Source organism: Pseudochaenichthys georgianus, chromosome 21, assembly GCF_902827115.2.
Source record: "Pseudochaenichthys georgianus chromosome 21, fPseGeo1.2, whole genome shotgun sequence".
NCBI lineage: Eukaryota > Metazoa > Chordata > Actinopteri > Perciformes > Channichthyidae > Pseudochaenichthys > Pseudochaenichthys georgianus.
In genome coordinates, this window is record NC_047523.1 from 12,841,408 (window position 1) to 12,866,309 (window position 24,902).

General features: G+C 41.4%; 1 protein-coding gene across 1 annotated transcript in view; it reads right to left on the reverse strand.

The window, feature by feature from the left end:
• Window positions 1-6,753: 6,753 nt before the first annotated feature.
• Window positions 6,754-24,902, reverse strand: part of ramp1 (receptor activity modifying protein 1) — a 135,772-nt gene continuing 117,623 nt past the window's right edge. The window contains exon 3 of the mRNA XM_034110071.2: window positions 6,754-8,681. Within this exon, the coding sequence (XP_033965962.1) occupies window positions 8,426-8,681 (256 nt within the window). The 3' untranslated portion in view covers window positions 6,754-8,425. The remainder of the gene's footprint in view (window positions 8,682-24,902) is intronic.

Below are 24,902 nucleotides of genomic sequence, written 5' to 3' on the forward strand. Positions count from 1 at the left end.
CTAATCAGGTTCAAAAGGCAATGCAATCTCAATTGCCTGTGTAACATCCTCCTACTATGCTCATGAACCTGGTAGTGCAATCTGACTGATATAATGCTGTTGAGAGAAAATGAAATGACCTGGTATTGTCACTGGAGAGGTAGACTGTTAATCATATCTGTTGTTTATTAAAGGAGCAGTTTATGTTCCATGAAGTGCAGAGAAAACAAGTGGAGGATGGGATGGTGAGGGACGTACAGTAGTAACACCCCTTCTTTGGTTCAAGTCCTGTTGTTGCTGTTGATTTTTTTTCTTTTTATACCTTAATTAAAACTTTGACCTCAACTAACCAGATAGAATAGCCATTTTTAATAGCCACACTTTTAGAGTTCTTTTTGGCGATAAAAAAAACCAATTTGATTAATTCTAAAAATGCTTTTTTTTATAGATCTGTGTTCTCTTATTTATTTATATTTCTAAGTAATTGCCTGTAATTGTTTACTGTGTATCTTTGCCACTTAATTGACTGTTTTTTTTTAAAATTATTTCATATTTAGTTATTTTCCTGCCTCCAACTCAACCAGTTCATTGAGGACATTCACATTTATCAGTTCAACCAATCAGAAGTTGCCATGACTTATATCATACTGAACCATACAGCTGTACCGGAAGTTAAGATGCAGAGTGCTGTGTGAATCTGCTCTTATGAAACAGTTTAATATGATTGTAAAGATAAATTGCCACTTTATGACTCATGCACCTTAGCATATATGCTTGGTAAATAGTTTTTTAGACTTTATTTTCAGACCATGCTGAAATTGAAGCATTTATCTATAATTGCGACATCAGAAAAACTCCAGGCGAGTTAATCTACTCTTTTGGGAAGTTGTTGGGATCCCATCTCCCAGACTGCCTGTTGTCAGATTGATATGTTGCTTCAGGTTCCGTTGGGAAATTGTGAACAAGACAGAAATACAAATGAGGCACTTGGGAACATGAGGAATAGAATTCGGACATGTACAGAGCACTGCAAATAACTTGTACGCACATCTGTGAAAGACATCATGGTGTCTGGCTGGTGGGGATATCAGAAGGACTTTCATCGTATTCCTCCACAACCTCCGTCAGTCTTTTTTTAAGTCTTCAGCTCTCTTTTCATTTCCCAGCTCACAGCTTGTTAAACAATTAACTGTGTCGGAAGGAAATGTTAATTTAAATGGTATAATCCATCAATGGCAGGGATATTTTATCTTGTCGTCATAGAAAATATTTTATATACTGTACATTCACAAACGGGGTGTTGGATTGCACTTGAAGACAGCTTTTGTCAGAAAAAGGATGTCTTTGGTCTCTAGGCTGTTCAATTTATGACAGTGTCAAACGTTAAGGGCCAAATACTGACAAGAGGCGCTTTCACACCGGAGTACTTTTCCCAGGAATATTTCCGATAGTTCCTGGGATTTTGTGTTCACACCAAACATATCTGGAACTAGAACTTTTTTTGCGCACCTTTTCACCCCTTTTTAGCCCCTGCTAGAGAGCAGGGACTTTCCTGGGGAGAAAAAGTTTCCAATTTCTGATTGGCTGGGCAAATTGCAAACCACGCCCCATAAAACTCAGAAAGGTTTTTGTGAAGCTGCCATTTTATTCGCTCACATTAGCATTATTAGCATTAGCATTAGCCCAGCGCACTAACGGAGAGACTAATTTATGGCAACACAAAATAAAACATGGGAGCGGTGGAGTGATGAGGAGGTGCTGGCGCTTCTGGCGAAGACTCCCAGCAGCTTCTACTGAAGCCAGTCCCCGACTACCGGGACTTCGGGCGGCAGTATACGCAGTGAAGTTGTTTGCAGCCTGCCAGTAAACCCAAAGCAGAAGAAGAAGAAGTGACGTCAGTGGCTCCCTCAGGGACTTATTCCGGTGTGAACGTGATTTACTAGATAGTTCCAGGAAGTAAAAGTTCCGGGAACTATTTCTGGGAAAGGTATTTGGTGTGAAAGCACCTAAGGTGAAGACTACAACCAGGGACTGAGTAACTATTGAAGATAGAGTAGATTCCCAGTAGGTCGGGATGGTTCTTTGGCTGCAAGGGCCGATAACAGGAACACAATTGTTGTAAATTGACCCAACAGCTTTATAAGGGAAAACTACTGCTGGTATGTCTATCATTTGTATTCAATATCAACTCCACATAATACATTTGCAGATAGAATGTGAAAGGAAAGAAAGATGAATATAAGTAGATTATGAAGGGAAGATGGATAATTTAAGGAAAAAGGGTGAGCTGACATCAACAGATTAAAAAAACATTATATAACCCTATTATTCCACATGGTAAAAATTGCTTTTGCTATTAATCATAACATTTAGTACAGGAATAACTTTTGATGATGTAATAAAAAAGCAAACATTTGAACTATAAAAGGAGAAACAGGGAAGGTGGATCTCATTTGTCTTCGGGCCACTTTCATGTCATCAAGGTTGAATGGTTTTCCAAAGGGGAGTTTCCATTTTCTTTCTCCTCACTATAAACCGAACCGCTGTAATGATTTACAGCTGAGAGATCCTAGCTATAGAGGACATTGAGCGGGAGACACACGTTAGGTGGGAGGTTAGTGATCTATTGAGTATTCTTTTAGGAGAAGGCACAATTAAACCAGATAACCCATCACAGCCAAGTGAAGCCCCGGTCTGTTTTTTAAAGTACGGTATCTGTCTGTACTTTATTTCCTCTACTTAGGAGTCCTCCTGAACTTGACCTCTTTGGTATCAGGTAGTGCCGTCTCAATTTCCAAGTCACGGTAAACACTTTAATCAGGTTGGTCTCACGCTCTGAGGAAGTTCTCTCTTCTCCAGAGGGACACAGATTCACTCAGCTGCAGAGGTGATGTAGAGAAAGAGCCTATATATGTATTTTATATAAGACGGTAGTAAACAGAAAGCAAATTGTTCAAAAATAAATTCTTAAACATATGATATGATCCTAGTACTATTTAAAACATGTAAAGATATGAGTGTGTGTGTATATAAAGGATACATCCAATGTTAAAATTACAATCATTATTAATGTTTCTTACTTAATCTCATGTATCAGAATCACTGATACATGCACATTTATCTTTGACATTTTAAATTGTTTTGCCTGATGCAGAGTTTTGTATATGTGCATGTGGTAATATTACTACTTATATCATCTATACTTCACCTATTTTTAAAGAGGAAATGGAGTCATAAGACAGAGTCTTAAAAAAACTGAAATAGCCGAGCAATGAAAAAATGTGAAGGGCATTTGGATAGAGTGCAGACTTCAGCCAAAGCCACTTCCAAAAGTAAAATAATGTGCATGTATCCGGACAGGGATTCCCATCAGTTACACTATTTAACATACTTCCTTGGTACGTACTAGACCCTTTCACCAAGTTTCATGTAAAGCGTACTAAAGTTTAACCTATTTTCGCTGACAAACCCCCCAACAGACAACCAATCAAAATGAAAACATGGCAGGGAAAAAATTATCGATTTCTATGAAGCACCAAGACAGAATTGATACGTTGTGTGGTGAAACAGGTCAATTTGAGATTCTCTGCATTGGAAAACCTTGAGATCTAATCTGGCAAAGTCGAGATTTCTCTCAAGCCTTATTTAGATTCAAATGAATAGTCCGTCCATAAGAGTGGAATACTAATTACCACTAGAGAAGGTACATTGTAACCCCTTCTTACTCACCTGTAGCTCAAACATTAGTGACTTCTGAAAATGAAGAATCTTTAGAAGATAAGCCTCAGCTAAGTGAGTGCAGGTATTAATATTCCTGATGAGGGTTATCAGGCATCTCCTTTTCAGAAGAGCTTGTAAATATTAACTGTACAAATGTATAAGAACGGACATAGATACAGTATGTGCTCTTTGAAATGAAAAAAGTGCTTCGTTCAAGCATTTCTCCTTCATTTAGTAAGTTTATTGCACATTCCTTTTAAACTGTTGGTTTCAGTGTACAATATTACTTCTTATAAAGAAGCTTCTCTATCTATACAGACAACAATCAGTCAGTGGTATCACTGTTGTGCCTCAATTTAAGATTTGAATTATACTCTTTTCCAACAATATATTATAGGTCTCAGATATACAAAACATGTCTCTGACGTGTTTGGCTCGAAATACCAAAACCATCATGCATTGCAGCATCCCATAAACCCCTCTGTTTCAGCCCTGTTTCAAAAGCGCTGATTATTTGTCTGTAGCTTTAAATGCAAATGAGCTGCTGCTGGCCACGCCCCTCTGAGAGATATTTGGTTAGAAAAAACACAATGGTGCTCTCGGAGGAGATTCAGGTGATAAGGGGGGGGGGTTACCTTGGTTGGTTTGTGGCTAATGTTTACACAACCCAAAAAAACATGATATCACAAAGTGGCCAAAATCTGATCTGCTATTTTCCAGACAGGTTTTTATATAAATGAATCGGGATAAAAAGAGAGATAATACTTGCTTTCACAATCTTGTAACACATAGGGGACACATGTATATAAAATAAATGAAAAAGTAGATTTTGCATAGGTGACCTTTTTAATAAACCTTTTCAACAAACGAGAAAAACACTTCGGGGCAAATATTTTTGACTTTTTGCATCTTCGAGCCTGACCCCTCTGACCCCCACCTACCCGCTGTCCTTGGTAATAAAACAACAATTAATAGTTTGGTGCTTCATTGCTGTTGTGACAATATCCGCTGCCCTTGCAGTCATGTGAAGCATCTGCATCTCCTCAGGTTGCCTTTCCCCCCCATGAATAATTCACCAGGGAGAGTTCAGTCTCTAATAAGATGAGTAAGCGTAGGTGGGAAAGGTTAAAGCTGACAGCAAACCCTCTAAAACATATTGTTTTGAGTATTTGTATTATACTATCATTACTGGTTGGATTATTTTTAGAATCGTATCTTTTATTTATCTGTCATTTGTACTGATGAAAAAATTGTGACCGTCAAAAAATGTCAGCACCAAAAGTCATGATGTGTGAACTGATTTACAATTTGTTATACTTTTAAGTTTGGTGACTTGAACAAAGAGCTTCAATGGGACTGTATAATGGCCCACAGTGTTGATATAATATTTATGGAAGATATATAATAAAGATAAATGACATTTATGTGGATGTTTCAAAATGTGTTCTATTAAAGTGATACATTAGAGTGCAGCAGTCAATGTCTATATTAAGTTTTTTTCTTTAACTTTTGGGAACAATAATTAAATGGGTTGTTAAATGAATAAGAAGCATTGCAAATGCCAAAATGGAAAGGGCGACAAGTCAGTCGCCAGTAGCTTGGTTAGTCCAACACTGTTTTGCAGAGGCAATGTTACTGCATCCAGTTAGTAGTGTTTTGTTCCCCTATAGCAGAGACATACTGGGTGCAGAGTGCAGACAGACAGGGTGGTGGAGATGGGTCTAGCAATGCAAGACTAATCACTAGTGGAGCCTCGATTGAGACGTCTGTGCCAGTTAAGTAAGCAGTTTGGGTTCTTCTAAGGTGTTTAAACACAAGTTTACTTTGTTAAGTGAGTTCTACCTCTGCAATAGACGGCGGTGCGATGCCTAAACATTCTCATTAAAAATCCATGTGGCAGGCAGTGTACGGTTACTTTCTTTAAAGTTACATGTACAAATCAGCCTGTTGTGAGAGTCCTAATCACTGCAATAGCAATCCTACGACCAGCTGCTGGGTTGAAAGCAAGAATATTCAAGACTTGATTGGTAAAATCCCAGGAAAATAAAAATAGGGCAGCATGAAAATACTCAGTTAGCGCTATAGAAAAGTCAGTATTGACCCAGAGAAGTGTAAAGATATGATTGAAGGTCATTTTAATGAATTACCCCAATGAACTCATGACTTCATTTGATACTTGGTTTGAAGGATTTGACACTTGACTAGGACTTAACGATTTATTTGGATTTAGTTCAAATGACTTGAGACAGTCGTGTTAGAATTGCTTCAAATTAATAATTGCTTGACATACTGTAGAGTCTAGACTAGTCTTGAATGACTATGAGTAGAGTTCAATGTTCCTGGAGTGACTGACACTTGATTTCTACTTGTCTCAAATACTTAATCCTGGACTGAGACCTTTCTCGAATTACTCAACCCTTGACCTAATCTTGTCTCAAATGACTTCCCTTAGACTTGTCTCAAATTACTTGGTACTTGACTTTGACTTGTTTCCATTTACTTGACCTTTGATTTGACAGTTGACATAGACTTGTCTTTATTGACATTCCACTTGACTTGTTGTTATTTCAACAGGCTTTCTCCATCCTACACAAAGCTAACCAACCTGCACAACAAAGAAAATTCAACCACTGCAACCAAAAGGATTTAGGACTTTTGCTTTGAGGACAAATTAGTATTTTTTATCGGATATGAAGCAGTTGGGAAAAATGTGTCGTTATTAATTCGATAAGTTTACCCAGGGTTTGTTTTTTCATCTGAAAGGCGGAGTGATAGGACTCAATTCCCACATAATCCTATGCTATACATATGCTTTCTGACCTAATAACTACAGGCCTTTTTTTACATTTAACTAAATATAGTTTTTTGTTTCACTTTTTTGTACAATTCAGCAAATGACAGTGACCCAGTGCATGCATTATGACTCAATGATGTGAACTAAGCCACGCATACATTATTGGAGGATTCATCATTCATATTAAACACAGCCATTTGTACTGTTCATTTTGACTCATGAGAAAAATAAATACCAATGCCAAGTGTATCAGACAGTGATCAGACGTTTTATTCAACTTTTGTCATGATCATAGATTAAATGTCAATAATTCGAAGACACTCCAACAGAACATTAGACATTTCAAAGCGAACGTTGCCCGGTTTCCAAGACAATTTGGCACAAAGTAAAAGGTAAGATCATGTTGTGTGGGTGTGCTTTAGAGTGTTATGCTGACAGGAAGGTTACAGGTCAATGAATATATAAAGGAAAGAGAGCATTCAAAAATATCAATGAGAAAACGGTTCACACAGCGCACTCTTCCAAACGGAGAATCACAAATCAATAAAACCTAAGGTCCATGATACACAAACTGTGCTTTAGGCAGTGTTCAACAGAGATGTGCGTTGGCTAATCCATCGCTTTATGTTCTCTCTGTAGTGAGATTTGTGATTTTCCTACTGTTTGTTCTCTTTTCTTTCTTGGAACATTTTCACATAGCTTCCTAAATTAAATCGTTCGGATAGTGTCTTTGTATATGGTAACAAACACGGATAGGAGAGGTGTGTGAGGGAGGAAAATCAGAAAGACTGATATGTTTTGGTTAATTAACTGTCTGCAGTCCCCAAACTTCTGCACTATTTACCTTGGCCTTCAAAGTCTCTGCTTTCAGCTTCATCCACCTGTGTGTTTGCTGGCAGTTCTTCATTTTGGTTGTGGAGGAGGAAAGCTGTCATCACAGTCCCTCCAAATTGGGGCCTTGACCCTAGTGACAGTCTTCTCGGTGCCATGCTGTTTTTCACCTGTATCACACACCTGCCAATCCTCAGTATGTGACATCATTATCTCTTGCATTTTTCCACCAGTTGGATCAGTTTGCAATATGCAGCAGAAACCTATCTCCGTTTCCCATTCAGAGGGAGACTAAGCTCTGGGTATGCCTATAGATTGAGGGCATGAGGTCTGATGAGCGGGGGAAATTAAATATTAAAACAAAAAACAGACATTCTTCTTCCACTGTATCTTGAATGTGTGACTATAGGCCATCTGCACGATAAAGATGATGTATTCCAAATAATGCACATGTGTTAAAATGGGGTGTCTTTGCATGACATGGAAACACAGAATTTGCATCCGATAGAAATTAATTTAGTCTAATATGGTTTCTTGACTATGTGTTATAAAGACATTCTGACAATTCACTGACAGTTGCATCCCTTGTTGTACACACTGTATATTTACAGTATATGTATATTTGCACATAACATCTGATATACCGGGGTTCCTTTAGAGAAGTTGGAGTAACTGTCATTTCGTAGCCTGTGTAGTATGTAACAGTTACTTTCTTGGTCTCCAAAAATAGTTGTTTGTGTGAGTTTTGGCATCATCACCGAAGTCACGATTATTTGAAGCAGTGTCTTTCAATAGTGGTTTTTTTTCATATTTACAACATTGTTCCGCTATACACCTGGTCCATATCAGATTCAAGAGCACAGTTTGGTTTCTCTTCGCTCGGTTATCCAAAGAAATTATTGAAATAAATGTCACTGATTTTAAATATATAAACCGGATCCATTTCCAGGTCCATAGTGAGGTGATTCAGGTCCTATTAAAATAATATCCACCAAGAAAAAAGAGACCCTTTGGCCACTGAGGGTTGAATATGACGAAACCTTAGCGACAAAAAGTACCTCTTGTTTTGAGTTCTGTTACCCTGGCCCCCTTTTCCCTTCACTACACAATCCCCTCACTGCGCTTGCTCCTCCACACCACCAAGGCCGTCATGAGGAGGGTGACCAGGATGGGCACTGCAATGAATGGCCCCAGGATGCGATTTGGCGGGTCCTGGAGAAGCCGTCCAGACAGCGAGCAGTCGTGGAAGTAGTGTTGGTGGACTCGGATAAAGAACTCATCCACCAGTCTGTTGGGCCAGAAGCAGTCCATCTTCTCCGCCACCAGGTATGTGCAGTTTGTTAGCTCGCCGTAGAGTCTGCATGTTAGCGACAGGAATAAAAAGGAAAACAAAGTTATACAGTGAAGATCAACTGACCGTTTTCAACCTCCACTCTTCTTTGTAAGTGTTGTAATGTCTGTCAAACTCTTCAATCTCACATGGCAAATATGAAGGTGCCACTCAAATTTCTTGGGTAATGTTTTAACAAAAAAAGGACCTTTTTAACTTACTTCTAAATGTTTGAAACAGAAACATAAGCTAGTCTCTGGCTTTGGTTAGCTTAAGCTAATGGCTAATGCCTCTCGCTTACTTTTCAACGTTGGCACTAGTGAGAAGAAGGTAAAAAAAAAAAGGTAAACCTGACTCTTTTTCAAATCTCTAATTGTCAAGGGATTGGGTTTATTTAAATACAATAAAGCTAACCCTTGGGCTAGTAAGCAATGCCACTGTAAGTACTGTTGTGAGACATGTAAAAGTTTACTACTGAGCAAATGTTTAATCTATTCCTTAAACTTGTTATATTCGGAAATTCTAAAGAAGACAGTTCGGTGTCATTTACATCAATTACGCATTTGGATAGGACTGCCATGCCTAGTTATCATTGCTACTATTGGACTATTCAGAGGAGAAGTTTAGCTAATGATCGACATTTGCTGTAAAAAAACAACTCTTGTTTTGTTTGGTGCTACGTTTTATGAGTTGACAAACTCTACAACCGTTAATTTTATAAAACCTTGTCAAGCCCAATGAAGAGTATGACTCTTGTACCAGATGGCTCAGATGCAAAACACAGTCCTTCACTATGAGAGACACTCACAAAAAACAGCCAAGGGAGAGGTTGTACCCATGGTCCATTATTATGTGTGTGTGTTTTGTTCCTCCATGGTGAATCGAGCTTCATCATAATAGAGGTAATGGCCCATGATTATGAGTGAGCACACCGAGGACACTGTAACTGCACAAATGAAGGTCATCACACATATAAAGTACAGGCAGCCTTTCACACTTATAGACACCAAACACAGAAATGCGCAGTCAAACCTTTGTATTGATTTTGTCAGAAAAGGAACCAGTTTTTGAATTATGTATTAAACTGATGTTAATGTTAAAATGATTTTTGAATGTTCAATGTTCCATGAAGGGAGGTCAATTTATGTTGAGTGCACCTCTTAAAATGGAGAATAAAAGCAAATGATTTGCTCTTCAGTCATGCTTTTGAAAAACATCCTTGCATACCTTTTTAGTTACTGATCTTTTAAAGTTGCATTGATATATTTTTGAACTCTTTAGTGGCTTGGAAATCTTCAATAAAAAAAATCAAATACTATTATCTTATTACATCACATGTTATTTAGCAGAAGCTTTTATCCAAAGCGACATACGTACACTTCAATAAAGTAGTCATGACTAAGTGAACAATTTTGATATTGAGTATATGCTGAGGGACTGGGGATTGAACCGCTGACCCTTTGATTGGTAGATCAGCGCATAATCACCCTGACATTTCCCTACTTGCACATCTAGCCGACTCAGAGCAACGTGTCTCTGGCCACCTGACTAATTTAAGTCCAATATTCGCTTCATTTTTAACTCTGATTTAGTCTCCACCAATTACACGCAGTCTTACACGCTTCTCTGCGCTCTCTCCTAGGCAGTCATCCATAGGAATCCCGAACCCAATAAAATACCCAATATTAGCGGTGTGTGTGTCTGCCCAAGGACAATTTAAGGTAAACCTAATAGAGGTGTCATACATAATAACCTAATAAAAGTAAATGTAACAACTACTACAGTGCAACAAAACAGGAAGATTAAATGTGGTCTCTTAAACATAAGATCTCTAGCATCTAAAGCAATATTGGTAAATGAGTTAATATCAGATTATAATATTGATATATGCTGTCTCACTGAAACTTGGTTGAGACATGAAGAATATGTCAGCATAAATGAGGCCACTCCACCCAGCCATATCAACACTCATATTGCTCGAGGCACGGGCCGAGGAGGTGGAGTTGCAGCAATCTTTGACTCAAGTTTACTTATCAATACTAAACCAAAATTAAATTATACCTCCTTTGAAAGCCTCGTTTTTAGTCTTACACATCCGACCTGGAAAACTTTGCAGCCAATCTTATTTGTTACAGTGTATCGTGCACCAGGTCCTTATTCAGAATTCTTATCAGAATTCTCCGAGTTTTTATCAACTTTGGTTCTTAAAACAGATAAAGTAATTATCGTAGGTGACTTTAATATTCATGTTGACGATGATAAAAATAGCCTTACTGTTGCATTTAACTCTATATTAGATTCTGTTGGTTTCTGTCAGAGTGTAAATAAACCAACCCACTGCTATAATCACACTCTCGACCTTGTTCTGACTTATGGTATTGAAATTGAGCAACTATTAGTCGAACCGCATAATCCTGCTTTATTCGACCATTTCTTAGTAACTTTTGAAGTACTGTTACTAGACTACAAAGCATTAGTCAAAAGCTCTTGCAGCAGAAACCTATCTGTTAGTGCTATAGCCACATTTAAGGAAGAGATTCCACCAATACTTAACTCGATAGCATGTCTGCATGTAAGGGAGGAAACTTATACAAAATGTACACCACCCCAAATTGATAATGTTGTTGATAGTGCTACAGATGCGCTGCGAATACAATTAGACTCTGTTGCTCCTTTGAAAAAGAAGAAAATAAAACAACATAGATTAGCTCCATGGCATAATGCCGAAACCCGCAAAATAAAGCAAAAGTCTAGACAACTTGAAAGGATATGGCGTTCCACTAAACTTGAAGAATCTCGTTTAATTTGGCATATTACTCTCAATGAATATAAGAAAGCACTGTGTAAAGCGAGAGCAGCCTACTACTCTTCATTAATAGATGAGAATAAGAATAATGCAAGATTTCTTTTCAGCACTGTAGCCAGGCTGACAGAGAGCCACAGCTCGATTGAGCCTTCTATTCCCATAGCACTCAGTAGTAATGATTTTATGTGCTTTTTTAACGATACAATTGTTACTCTTAGAAACAAAATTAATGACCTCTTGCCTTTGACCAGTATTGTATATCAACAGCTCCCGGAAACGTAAGTTATAATATTACACTAGATAGTAAACTAGAATGCTTTTCAGCCATTAACCCTGAACAATTACATTCAATGATTCTCTCTTCTAAACCATCAACGTGCATGTTAGACCCAATTCCAACTAAGCTGTTGAAGGAAGTTTTTCCATTAATTAGCACTTCTTTATTAAATATTATGAATATGTCTTTATTATCAGGCTATGTTCCACAATCATTCAAAGTAGCAGTGATAAAACTGCTTCTTAAAAAGCACAACCTCGATCCAGAGGTTTTAGCCAACTATAGACCTATTTCTAATCTTCCATTCCTCTCAAAAATTCTTGAGAAAGCGGTCGCAAAACAGCTGTGTGATTACTTAAAAAACAATGATTTATTTGAAGATTTTCAGTCTGGCTTTAGAACACATCATAGCACAGAGACAGCTATGGTTAAAGTCACAAATGACATTCTAATAGCCTCAGACAAGGGACTTGTCTCTATTCTTGTTTTGCTCGATCTCAGTGCTGCATTTGATACTATCGACCATGATATCCTATTGCAAAGACTAGAGCACTTAGTTGGCATACAGGGAACTGCTTTAGGCTGGTTTAGGTCCTATCTATCTGAACGCTCTCAGTTTGTACGTGTTAACCATGAATCTTCCACGCAAACCAAAGTTAGCCATGGAGTGCCACAGGGCTCAGTGCTCGGACCTATTTTGTTCACATTATATATGCTTCCGTTAGGCAATATTATAAGGAATCATTCTGTAAACTTTCATTGTTATGCGGATGATACTCAACTATATTTATCAATCAAGCCTGATGAAATTAATCATCTAAATAAAATTCAAGACTGCCTTAAGGACTTAAAAACATGGATGACCTTAAACTTTTTGATGTTAAACACGACCAAAACTGAAGTTATTGTCCTTGGCCCGAAGAATCTACGAAACAAATTATCTAAAGATATACTAACTATGGATGGCATTCATTTGGCATTCCAGTGAGACTGTAAGGAATCTTGGTGTTATATTTGATCAGGATTTATCCTTTAATGCCCACTTAAAATCAATTTCAAGGACCGCCTACTTCCATCTACGTAACATTGCAAAAATCAGGCATATCTTGCCTCAAAACGATGCAGAGAAACTAGTCCATGCATTTGTTACTTCTAGGCTGGATTATTGTAACTCTTTATTATCAGGGAGTACCAAGAAGTCAGTCAAGTCACTTCAGCTGATTCAAAATGCTGCAGCTCGTGTACTAACCAGAGTTAGGAAAAGGGACCACATTACTCCTGTTCTGGCTGCCTTAGACTGGCTCCCTATAGAACACAGGATAGAATTTAAAATTCTTCTCGCCTACAAAGCCCTTAATGGGCAGGCGCCATCTTACCTTAAAGAACTCATTATACCCTACTGTCCTACTAGGGCATTGCGTTCCAAGAATGCAGGGTTGTTGGTTGTTCCTAGAGTCTCTAAAAGTACAATGGGAGCCAGAGCCTTTTCTTATCAAGCTCCACATTTGTGGAATCAGCTTCCAGTTTGTGTTCGGGCGGCAGACACCCTATCCGTTTTTAAGAGTGTGCTTAAGACCTTCCTTTTTGATAAAGCTTATAGTTAGGGCTGATTAGATTCAGCCCCTAGTTTTTCTGATATAGGCTTAGTTTGTCGGGGGACATCTTACTTCTTCCTTCTCTCTGTCTATACCTGTGTACTCTCATGTTCCGATTAACCCAGCTTCCCCAAATGTCTTTATTTTTGGTGTCTATATACGCCGGGATCCGGAGTCATGGATGATCCTGCGGTCCTGTGTCCTGGATCGCGAGCCCTGGATCGTGAGTCGTGGCTGTGGTCCTGGATCATCGGTCCTGGATGGATATCCTCGTGGATTCATCTTCCTATTATACACACATGCATTTCCAAACATTTGGACTACCTATGTTGCAAATGTATTATCTTTTCAATTTACACACGGCATCTATTGCATGTCTGTCCGTCCTGGGAGAGGGATCCCTCCTCTGTTGCTCTCCCCGAGGTTTCTCCCATTTTTCCCTTTAAACTGTGGGTTTTCTTCGGAAGTTTTTCCTTGTACGATGTGAGGGTCTAAGGACAGAGGGTGTCATATTGTCATACTGATATTCTGTACACACTGTGAAGACCATTGAGACAAATGTAACATTTGTGATATTGGGCTATATAAATAAACATTGATTGATTGATTGATTAATGATGGAAATATGTTTAACCGCTAAATGCTACTAGGTTGACAAACTAGTCGCTAACTCCACTTGCCTGCCATCTGATACTGGGATGGTAGAGTAGAAACAAGTTTAGTAAGAGCAGTGAGTGTGAATACATTTACGACCACAGAACTCCAAATATGTAAAATACTGTGTGATAATTCTCTATGGGGTACACGACACAATAGTTATTAGGGTTGCCATCACATCCAAACATTGTCGGTAGTGTATAATTTCTCCTCTACCAGTCCCTCTGTGATGTGCACCGCTCAGATGTAATGTTTTTTTTAATATTACATTACATTACATTGTATTTAGCTGACGCTTTTATCCAAAGCGACTTACAATAAGTGCGTTCGACCAACACAATACAAACATGAAGAAAACAGAATCATATAAGTACATCAGGTTTCATAGAGCAAAAACATTTCAAGTGCTACTCAACTGGCTTTTTAGGTAAGCCAGTCCTTTATTAGTATATAAGTGCTTTGTTAATAGTTCTATTGCTCGAAGTGGAGTCGAAAGAGATGAGTTTTCAGTCTGCGCCGGAAGGTGTGTAAGCTTTCTGCTGTCCTGATGTCAATGGGGAGCTCATTCCACCATTTTGGAGCCAGGATAGCAAACCCACGTGTTTCTGCTGATGGGAACTTGGGTCCCCTTCGCAGCGAGGGTGCAGCGAGCCATTTGGTTGATGCAGAGTGGAGTGCACGTGATGGGGTGTACGGTTTAACCATGTCCTGGATGTACGGAGGGCCAGATCCATTCGCAGCATGGTACGCAAGTACCATTGTCTTGAAGTGGATTCGAGCAGTTACCGGAAGCCAGTGGAGGGAGCGGCGTGGTGTGGGAGAATTTAGGAAGGTTGAAGACCAGACGAGCCGCTGCATTCTGGATGAGCTGCAGAGGTCGGATGGCACATGCAGGTAGACCAGCCAGGCGGGAGTTGCAGTAGTCTAGGCGTGAGATGGCGAGAGCCTGGACCAGAACCTGCTTCGCTTTCTGGGTCAGCTGGGGACGTATCTTCCTGATGTTGTAAATTGTAATAATCTGACATATTTTGTTAGTGCCTCCCCATACAGAGTTTCTTTGGGGATGTAAACAGCTTAGGGCTGGTTGGCATGGAACCAGCACTACAGAGCACTACAGTAGCTTTAGGTGGCAAACTCAGTCTGTCTGGGCGTGTTTTTTTTCCTCTGCTCTTTCCTTGAAGTTGTACAAATCAGTCGTAGAGGAGAAACAAAAGAATGCTGGTCTAATGAGCTCTGAGGTTTCTGGGAATGTTTGAGTCACAGAGTAAAATAAGTGTCAGAGTCGAGGCAGGGGTGGTTACACAAAGAGATGTCAGTTACTAATTCACTTCATCCAGCTAAGGTTATATTGAAACTGATGGTGCTCAGATTCTACATGAATCATAGTGTGTAGGTGCAAAATGTAGTCCACTGTCATTTTCACATGTCCTTTTAATCATCTCAGTTAATTAAAGAGAATACATGAAGTGAAACAGCCTGTGTGACATGATGGTGGTTATGCGCCTTACTGGTGGAAGTAATCGTATTTTTTAAAGAAATATTATATGCAAAGGTTTCAGCTTGATCTTAAGAGCAGCCTTTGTGCCATGAATAAGACATGCAGTGCTGTGCAAATGGGGACTGGGCTCTGGTTTCAGACAGAGGCTGAAAAGAGTTGCTGCTGCACAGGAATGACAAAAATAATGCCTTTTTTTTTACACTTCAATGCATGTCAACATGTCACAATAGAGGCACAAAATACAAATATACACCTGAAAATGAGCAAATATATATTGACATTTCATTCTTAAAAAGTGTCTAAAATGTTAATCGCTGCCATTATAGAATTGGTTCAAAATATTCACATTTTTGTGTCATTTATCTATCACCCCATATGTGTAAAGCCTAAAAAAAAAGCGAGTTAAATTGGTTTCTATCAGCTCAGTGTGATGGTAATGAATAAACAGCAACCTACAGAGTGGTAACATGATTACTGCAGTTGCAGATACTAATTGGTATCTTCCAAGTTTAAAGTTAGAAAATGCATTTTATGACTGAAGCCTTTAGTTTACATCACTAGGCTTAACAAAGTCCAAAGTGCTCCGCTTACTCAGAGAGCCAGACACCCTATGCTGGATGCTTATGTAAGCACTAATGGATGTTCGGATAACTCATTCTCCAAGTAGTCTATTCATGAACCAGGCAGCATTGCATACATTTTGATTCCAGTTAAGATTTGCCATCTCAGATTAAATCTCAGGACGGAGAAGAGAAGGTTGACATGGAAAGACTCAGTGTATTTAGACAAAGACACCGAAGCTTTACACAAGATTGGCTATTCTAAACAGTAACAGAGTTTGTGGCCCTGTCTCCCATTTTAAATCACTTCAGATGTCCTGATGAACGTATGCTGGCCTTTAACATAACATTCCTGTTTAAAGGTTAAAGCAGTCTCCAAGTTGGGAAGGTGGATCAGAAAGGAAGTGCAGAACTCCACTGCATATTTCGCTCAGATATTGGAGAAAATATGTATTTACACTTTTACTAACGGTTCCTCAACATAGATGTATAATGTATATAAAACATGGCAAAACCCAGTTCTAAAATGACGTTCCATGGAGGGAAACCAGCTCATGCTGTGAGTTTCAGGAAAGTAACAATCTTTCTGATCCACTAAACGCATGGAGCGTCCATCCTGCCACAAGCAGAATCCTCAAAAGTGATACAAGGATACAGGAAAACACGAGGGGTCTCCGAGAACCAAGTATAGTATATCGAGCTGTGTGTTTGAATATTTATGCTAATATTTGAGGTTTTCTCTTTCCTGTAGTGTGTTGGTTTTAGTGCATGATGTAAATGGTCTGCAAATACTAAAATCCCAAAGTTCCCTTCCAGAAGGAGTTTCTCTCCCACACACTCTTCCCCCCCCCCCCCCCCCTCCCTGCCTGCCTGAAGCGCCTCCATTGGACTCCTTTGTTTACGCCGACATAGTGGCATCACTACGTAACACTCGTGTTTCTATTGGCTAGCGCTCCAAAACAAGTTAAATAATAGGCTAATGGGTGGGACATTTCTAAGTAGTTGACCAATCACAACAGAGTCGGCCAGCTAACCAATCAGAGCAGACTGGGCTCTGTTTTCAGACAGAGGGTGAAAAGAGGTGCTGCAGCACAGGCAGTATGAGAAAATAAAGAGCTTTTATACATTGTGAACATTTCAAAGTATATACAAATATGAAACCTGAGAACTGCTTACAAATGTTTTCTCCTGTTGTGAGTGCAGTTGTTGTTCCTTTTATACTTTGAGGAGAGTTGTCAGATTGCATGCATTGTTAAGTTTGTGCATGCTGTGCCCACTCTCATGTCAAGTGTTTGTTCGACAAAAATCCCAACAAGTGTGTGGGAGGTGAAGTACGCAGTAGCGGTGATACAGAAAAGAGTTCTGTGAAATGATGTTTGGAAATGACTTCACAGCTTGTGAATATATTAGTTTTCAGGTTGTTATCGAAAGGTGCAAACATCAATGAAGTATCTTCACAGAACTAATAGGTATGTGAGCAGAAAATCAGCTCATAACCAGTTCATAATGTAATGGCAAGGCGGACAAACAGAGCATGACACATACATTTATAGAAATATAGAGATGCTGACATGCATGATCAACGATGAGTTAGAGACGGGAAGCCTCATTGACTTCCCTTATGTAAAAGATGAAGGACAGAAGGCTGAATTGGGCGGAGGCATGCTGTTGAATGAAGAGCACAGTGTGAATAAATAAAAGCCGCATAATGAATAAATAAACAGTGACGGAGAGCAAAGCTGCTCAGTGTCTTGAGAAATGAGAAAGGACTGTTCCCTCATTCTACTAACGGACAATTAATGACAAGGATGACAGGATATGCATGGAGGTCACCTAACTCAGCCCACATACAAGTAAACCACATGTATTAATAACATTTAGAGTGAATCACATTTTCTCACCGATAAAAGTCGCTGCTCAAGACGTCAACGTTAGAAATGAAAACAATAAAAAATAAAGAACGTAGGTAGGTTAAGTTAAAACGTTTTGGTTAACATATTTTAGTGTGTTATTGGCATTATTTACTGTAAGTTACATAATAAATAGAAAAAAGTCACACAGGAAACAGAGTTCTCTTTTCGGAGAAAATCCTGTGTTTGTTTGACCCAACATTTACACACACATTAACTTTTTTCAAAATAAAAGAGTTAAAAACACGCACATACACATTGCTGACTAAACTTCTTGAACCTCAGCCTTGAAATATCTTCTTTTTTTATATAAATAGACTAATTGCATGCTGTCATCTGCTAGCTTTTAATATATCATATCCGCTGAAAAATAGGCTTGATGTTATGTTTGATAATGCCCTTTTGATAACCCTTGATTATTTTTATATTTAAGAGTAGTTCATATTTAGCAGTGTTAAACCATCTATGAAAAAACAATCAGAGTGGCAAACATCTCTGGGGAAGCACAGGGGGTTCCAGGAAAAATAAATGCAGTTGTCTGACAAAAAGTTGAACGAGGCTTTTGCTGCATATAGCTGCAAGGTCGAATTGTAGATTACTTTTGAACAATAACAGAATATTACTGCAGGGCCGCCTTGTAGCTACCATTGCATGAAAAAAATAAAACTTACAGCTCACCTATTATGCTTTATTTGAACAATATATTATAGGGCCATATCTATACAAAACATGTCTCTGAAGTGTTTTGCTCAAAATACCAAACAGATCACCCATTCAAGCCCTGCCTCATACCCATGATGGATGTATAATAAGAACTGGATACTGCGTGGGAGGCGGGGCCTCATTCATTCCTATGAGAGCCGCTCATTGGTGCATGAAGACAAAATGGGCCAACTTTTGAGAGAGCGAAACGTCACAGATTACCCGGCATGCCTGAGAAGTACCCGTATGTGCGCTCATAGAGCATGCGCAACTTTAACCACGCCCCCCAAAAGGTCGTTCACATCAAGCACGTCAAGTTGCGTACACGTAACAGCACGTTCATGACAGCATGGTACTGGATTGTTATGATGGATTTGATATTAAGGAGGCGGCCGCGGTAGTTAGCAGCTAGAGGCTAGCTAGTAATTATGCTAAGTTACACATCAATCGTTATGTACATTTATATTACGCTGATGTTACAGGATCTAGTGATATCCAAGCAACAAAGCTTAATTTAGCATGATACTTATGTGGGTTGTACATGAAACCACTTGGTAATATATGAAAATGTATGTATTTTGAAGCCCATTATGATCAATTGTGAGTTAAATCTTATCTAAAAAGTAAAGCTGATAATGGATTACTGTGGTGGAGTTAAAATAACAATAGCCTATTTCTCTTTGAAATGTGATGGAGTAAAAGGATAGCAACTGTGATTTTGTATTCATGTTAAAGTACCCCACAAGTAACTAAAACGTATAGTACTTGAAGGAAAGGTGTCAAATGTTTCAATAAATACCAATATCACACACTACAACACAGACTATAACACCCCTTGTTGTTGTTAAATACCAACCATGTGTGTGTATATATGTATATATGTATGTCAATATATCAATCAATCAATCAATCAATCAATCAATCAATGTTTATTTATATAGCCCAATATCACAAATGTTACATTTGTCTCAGTGGACTTCACAGTTTGTACAAAATATCAGTATGACAATACGACACCCTCTGTCCTTGGCTTAGACCCTCATATGTTTATGTATATATATGTGTGTATATGTATATATATGTGTGTATATATGTGTGTATGTATGTATGTGTGTATATATATATAAATATATACATACACACATATATATATATATATATGTATATATTAGGGCTGTCAGTCGATTAAAATATTTAATCGCGATTAATCGCATGATTGTCCATAGTTAATCGCAAATTAATCGCACCTTTTTGATCTGTTCTAAATGTACTTTAGAGGAATATTGTTAAAGTTTGTAATACTCTTATCAACATATGAGTTGACAAATATGCTTTATGCTAATGTTTATCATTTGAACAATGACAAATATTCTCATGAATATTAAACACAACAACCTCTGAACATTACAAATATTCGCCTCAATTCAACCTGGAACCTCTCTCATACAATAATACAATACAAATGGTGTGTGTGTGTGTGTGTGTGTGTGTGTGTGTGTGTGTGTGTGTGTGTGTGTGTGTGTGTGTGTGTGTGTGTGTGTGTGTGTGTGTGTGTGTGTGTGTGTGTGTGTGTGTGTGTGTGTGTGTGTGTGTGTGTGTGTGTTGGATCGTTGGAGCTATGTGCAACTCAAGGCATATGCTCGAACGGGAGCTGCCTGGACGCTGCAATCATGTTGCGCACTATCCGTGCTGAGTGTGCTGACTTTTCGTACAATGTCCCACTGTCTGGCTGCCTGCATAAAGTCAAGTGCTCGGCGCAGTTGTGGCGAAATGTCGCTCCTCTGTTTTCATTTAAACAGCTCCTTATATCCGTTAGCGCAGCTAGCTAGCACCAGATGCTAACAACAACAATGCACGTAAGGTCTCTCTCTCGCTCGCTCGGGCCACACATACACACACCCTCCCGGTCCTCCCAATAGCCAGTCAGTGCCTGCCGGTGAGCGTGGAAGTGTGGTCTGCCACAAGTGGGCGGCAGGAGCGGGGCTGTCAGCATCAGCGGGGCTGTCAGCATCAGCTTGTAGATGGTATTTTAAACTCGATGCACTCTGAAACTATAGGTTACTTACGTAACCCCAGGGCTCAGAGTAACATGTAGTGAGATGTCTCACTATGGGATGCGCCTCATCGCGGAGCAAACAGAAGCATTAATCTCATTACGCCAATCATGATTGGCTGGTGATCTTGACGTCAGCGTCAGGGAATCCACCCCCTATAAGTAGCTTGCGCTACGTCGCATTCAATATAAGGACATCTTCTCGCTTCACCATAGCAAGGAGGGCCGTCTGGTGAGACATCTCACGACATGTTACTCTGAACTGGGGTTACGTAAGTAACCTATAGTTCTCATTCATAACACTCCGTTCGATGTCTCACTATGGGAAATTGTAGCTCCCGTATTGCCAGACGAGCTTATCTAGAAAATCACCAAACCAACCAGAACTTAACAGGGAGAGCTCTGACTCAACAAGGTGCCCAGCACTGCTCGGGCCACACTAGGAGCAGAGACGTCTAGCCTGTAAAAGCGGACAAAAGTGAGCGGCGAGGACCAGCTCGCCGCTGCACAGATGTCTTGGATGGAAACACCCTTGAACAAAGCCAAGGATGTAGCCAGACCACGAGTCGAATGAGCCCGCAGACCCGAAGGTGCCTGCAGCCCCTGACTCGTATAGGCCAAAGCAATTGCCTCCACAATCCATTGGGAGAGCCGTTGCTTAGTAACGGGCTTGCCCTTGTGAGGGTTAGCCCAGGACACAAAGAGTTGGTCATTATGACAAAACTCTTTTGATCTGTCCATATAAGTGCGTAAAGCACGGACTGGACACACAGCAAATCCGGCTGCTGTTCCCCGGAGGGACACAGCGGCGGAGGAAATGCCTCAATGTCAATTGGGGTACATGAACCAACCACCTTTGGTATAAAGGCAGGGTTGGGCTTCAACAACACTCTCATGAGTGCATGAAGGATGTACAGATAGCGCATGAATGTCACTGACCCGCTTGGCGGATGCCAGGGACAGTAACAGCACTGTCTTGAGTGACAAGTGCTTCATGTCAGCTCCTTCCAGGGGTTCAAATGGGGTCAGGTTGAGCCCATCTAAAACCACTGCCAAGTCCCATAAGGGCACCAGTGACCTGGAAACAGGGAGGAGCCTGCGAGCCCCTTTCATAAAATGGCAGACCAAAGGATGTTGGCTAGCCGTCTTTCCCTCAAAGCCCACATGGCATGCAGCAATAGCAGCCAGGTACACTTTGATCGTAGAGAAAGCTCTGTGTTTATCGATCAAGTCCTGTAGAAAGGATAAAATCCCCCCGACAGGACATTGAAAGGAGATGGGTCCTTTTTGAAGGCACCACTCCTCAAACACCCTCCACTTACAGTCATAGAGAGACCTGGTGGAGGAAGCTCTTGCACTCTGAATAGTGTTTATCACCTTCTGAGGGAGTCCCACTGTATTCAGATTGTACCACTCACGGGCCAGGCCCATAGTGCCCAGCGCTCTGGGCGTGGGTGAATGATCGCCCCCCCCCCGCCTGAGACAGTATGTCCCTGCGTAGTGGGGGCTGCCATGGCTGCCCTCACAGCAGCTGATATATCTCTGCCAGCCCGTACATTGCGGGCCAGGGCGGAGCTATCAGGATAAGAGTGTGGCATTGTACCTTCACTCTGGCCAGAGTTGGGGGTATCAGAGCCAGGGGTGGGAATGCGTACAGAAGGCCCGGAGGCCAATCGTGCACGAGCGCGTCCACGCCTAACATTGCGTTTAAATCGCGCATTGAAAAGAACAGCTGACATTGAGCATTTTATTTTGATATTTTGCGAACAGATCTACCGCGGCTCTGCCGTAACGCACCCACAGCTGACTCACAATCCTTGGATGTAGAGTTCAGTCTGCATATAGTGGTGCACCTCTGGACAGTAGCACTGCCCCGAGGTTCATCACTCCTGGTACGTGCGTCGCTCTCGGAGAGAGGAGACGTCTGCCGCTCCATAAGATCAGTTTGCGTGCCAGCATGTGTAACTGGAGAGAACGCAAACCCCCTTGGCGGTTTATACACGATATTGTGGTCGTGTTGTCTGTCCTCACGAGGACATGATGTCCTCTGAGAAAAGGCAGAAAGCGTTTTAGAGTGAGGAACACCGCTAAAAGCTCCAGGTAATTTATGTGCGCCCGCTGGAGGTCTCACCGGACGACCTCCGTAAATACCTTACAGAATGCCCGAGAAGCGAGGGGGGGTGACAGCGAATTGGAGTCTGTAGCTCTGTGTTACTGTCTTGAGAACCCCAAGCAGATGTTGTGAGCATCTTCCACTGTATGCTCCTTAGAGTCAGCGGAGATGTCACGTCTCTTACCCTCTGAGTCCCTATTAGTTGTGTTATGGGGCCCTCTAGTGTCTGAACACGGTGGTGCCCCATATCGACAATCCCCACCGATACTGCGCATGCGCATGACGGTGGTGCCTTCACAGCCCCAGCCGGCACTGCGCATGCGCGTGACGGTGGTGCCTTCACAGCCCCAGCCGGCACTGCGCATGCGCGTGACGGTGGTGCCTTCACAGCCCCAGCCGGCACTGCGCATGCGCGTGACGGTGGTGCCTTCACAGCCCCAGCCGGCACTGCGCATGCGCGTGACGGTGGTGCCTTCACAGACCCGTCTATAATCCGCCTTTTGAGAGAAGCCGTAGCTGCTCTCAGAAGGGGAACAGTTGACGGACTGTTTATTGTTTTTATTGTTTTTCTTTTCATTTTTTTGAGCTGCGCCCTTGGCTTGAAGCCTGGATGCGTCAGCGGAAAATGGTTTATTTTAGAAACAACAATAAACTTGTGACATGTGTTTTTGCGGACTTGAGGATGGTGTTGAGGCATCTCTCGAGGCGGCGGGAACACATCTAGAGCTGGGGAACCGTGGACTTCCAGCTCTGTCACAGAGGAGAGAAGGAGGGGCTGTCAGGCCGCTCGCTTCTTCTTCCTCGACTGCTGGCCAAAATTCTGGGTCGGCTGCAGCCGGGACCGGAGATTTTCTAGGCCAACTCGCCCTCGTCTCCTGCCTAGGCAGGGGACTCGGGGCGGGCTGCGACCTCTACTGTTTGGGTATTTTGAACCCAGCAGGGTTCGGGGCAGCTTGGACGAAGGACTGCCACTGTGAAGGCAGCGGCTGGACCCTTCGAGGGAGACAGAGGTGGAGGGCCTCGTCCTCCTTCTTTTTCGACTCGCATCTCCTCTGCATGGAGGCGAGAGCGGAGCCGAAAATCCCCTCGGGAACGATGGGCATGTCAAGCACATCCTCCTTTTCCCGGTCTGGGAGGTTGGTGAGGTTGAGCCATCTAGCTCTTTCCTGCACCACCATGATCCCCATTGCCTTGCCCGTGGCCTGGACGGCGCAGCGTTGGACACGGAGACAAATGTCTGTGACCGCGGCCATCTCATCCAGAACGGCCGCTCCAGGATTGCTCAACAGATCCTCACAGAGCTCCGCTTGGTATGCGGTTAGCAGCGAGGAAACGTTCAGAGCCCTGGCGGACAACGCTGCGGCTCTGTAGGACCGTTCAGTCATGGTCGACTGGAATCGGTCCGCCTTCGCTGGCAGCGTGGGGTTCCTGCTTGGTGACGGGCCCATCCTCGGTAGGAGGTGGGCTGCCACCAGCGGTTCCATAGGCGGTATGCGGAGCAGGCCGAGCCTTTCCATACCATCACAGTCTAGGGAGGAGGCACCCTGGATTGGGGCCTTGTTGCTAAAGGGCCGGTCTCTCCACGAGACCGACACCTCATCCAACATCTCCGGGAAGACCGGAAGGAGTTGCCTCTTTGTCCTCGTTGCTTGGGGAAAATGTTTCCCCTCGTAACGGGACCTGGAGGTCTCCTTGGCCATTTCGGGCCACGGGATGTCAGTAGTGTTACCAATGCCATATCAATCTCATTAGTATGCAGAAAAAAGTGACAGGTCGCCCCGCCCCTTTTCGACCGGAAGTCCCGCCTTATTTGACCGGAAGTCCCACCTTTTTATTTTTATTTTGAAAACCGGAAGTCCCGCCTCGTTCAACCGGAAGTCCCGCCTCGTTCGACCGGATGTCCCGCCCCCGCTTCCGGTTTACAAAATAAAATAAAAAATAAATTTAAATTTAAAAAATGAGAAAAATAAAATGCCGTTGTTTTCAATCAATTAATATGTCTAGGATATATGTCCCGCCTCCTAACCACTTCCTGTGTGGTTAATCCTGTATACAGTATCGAATGTAACTTACAAAA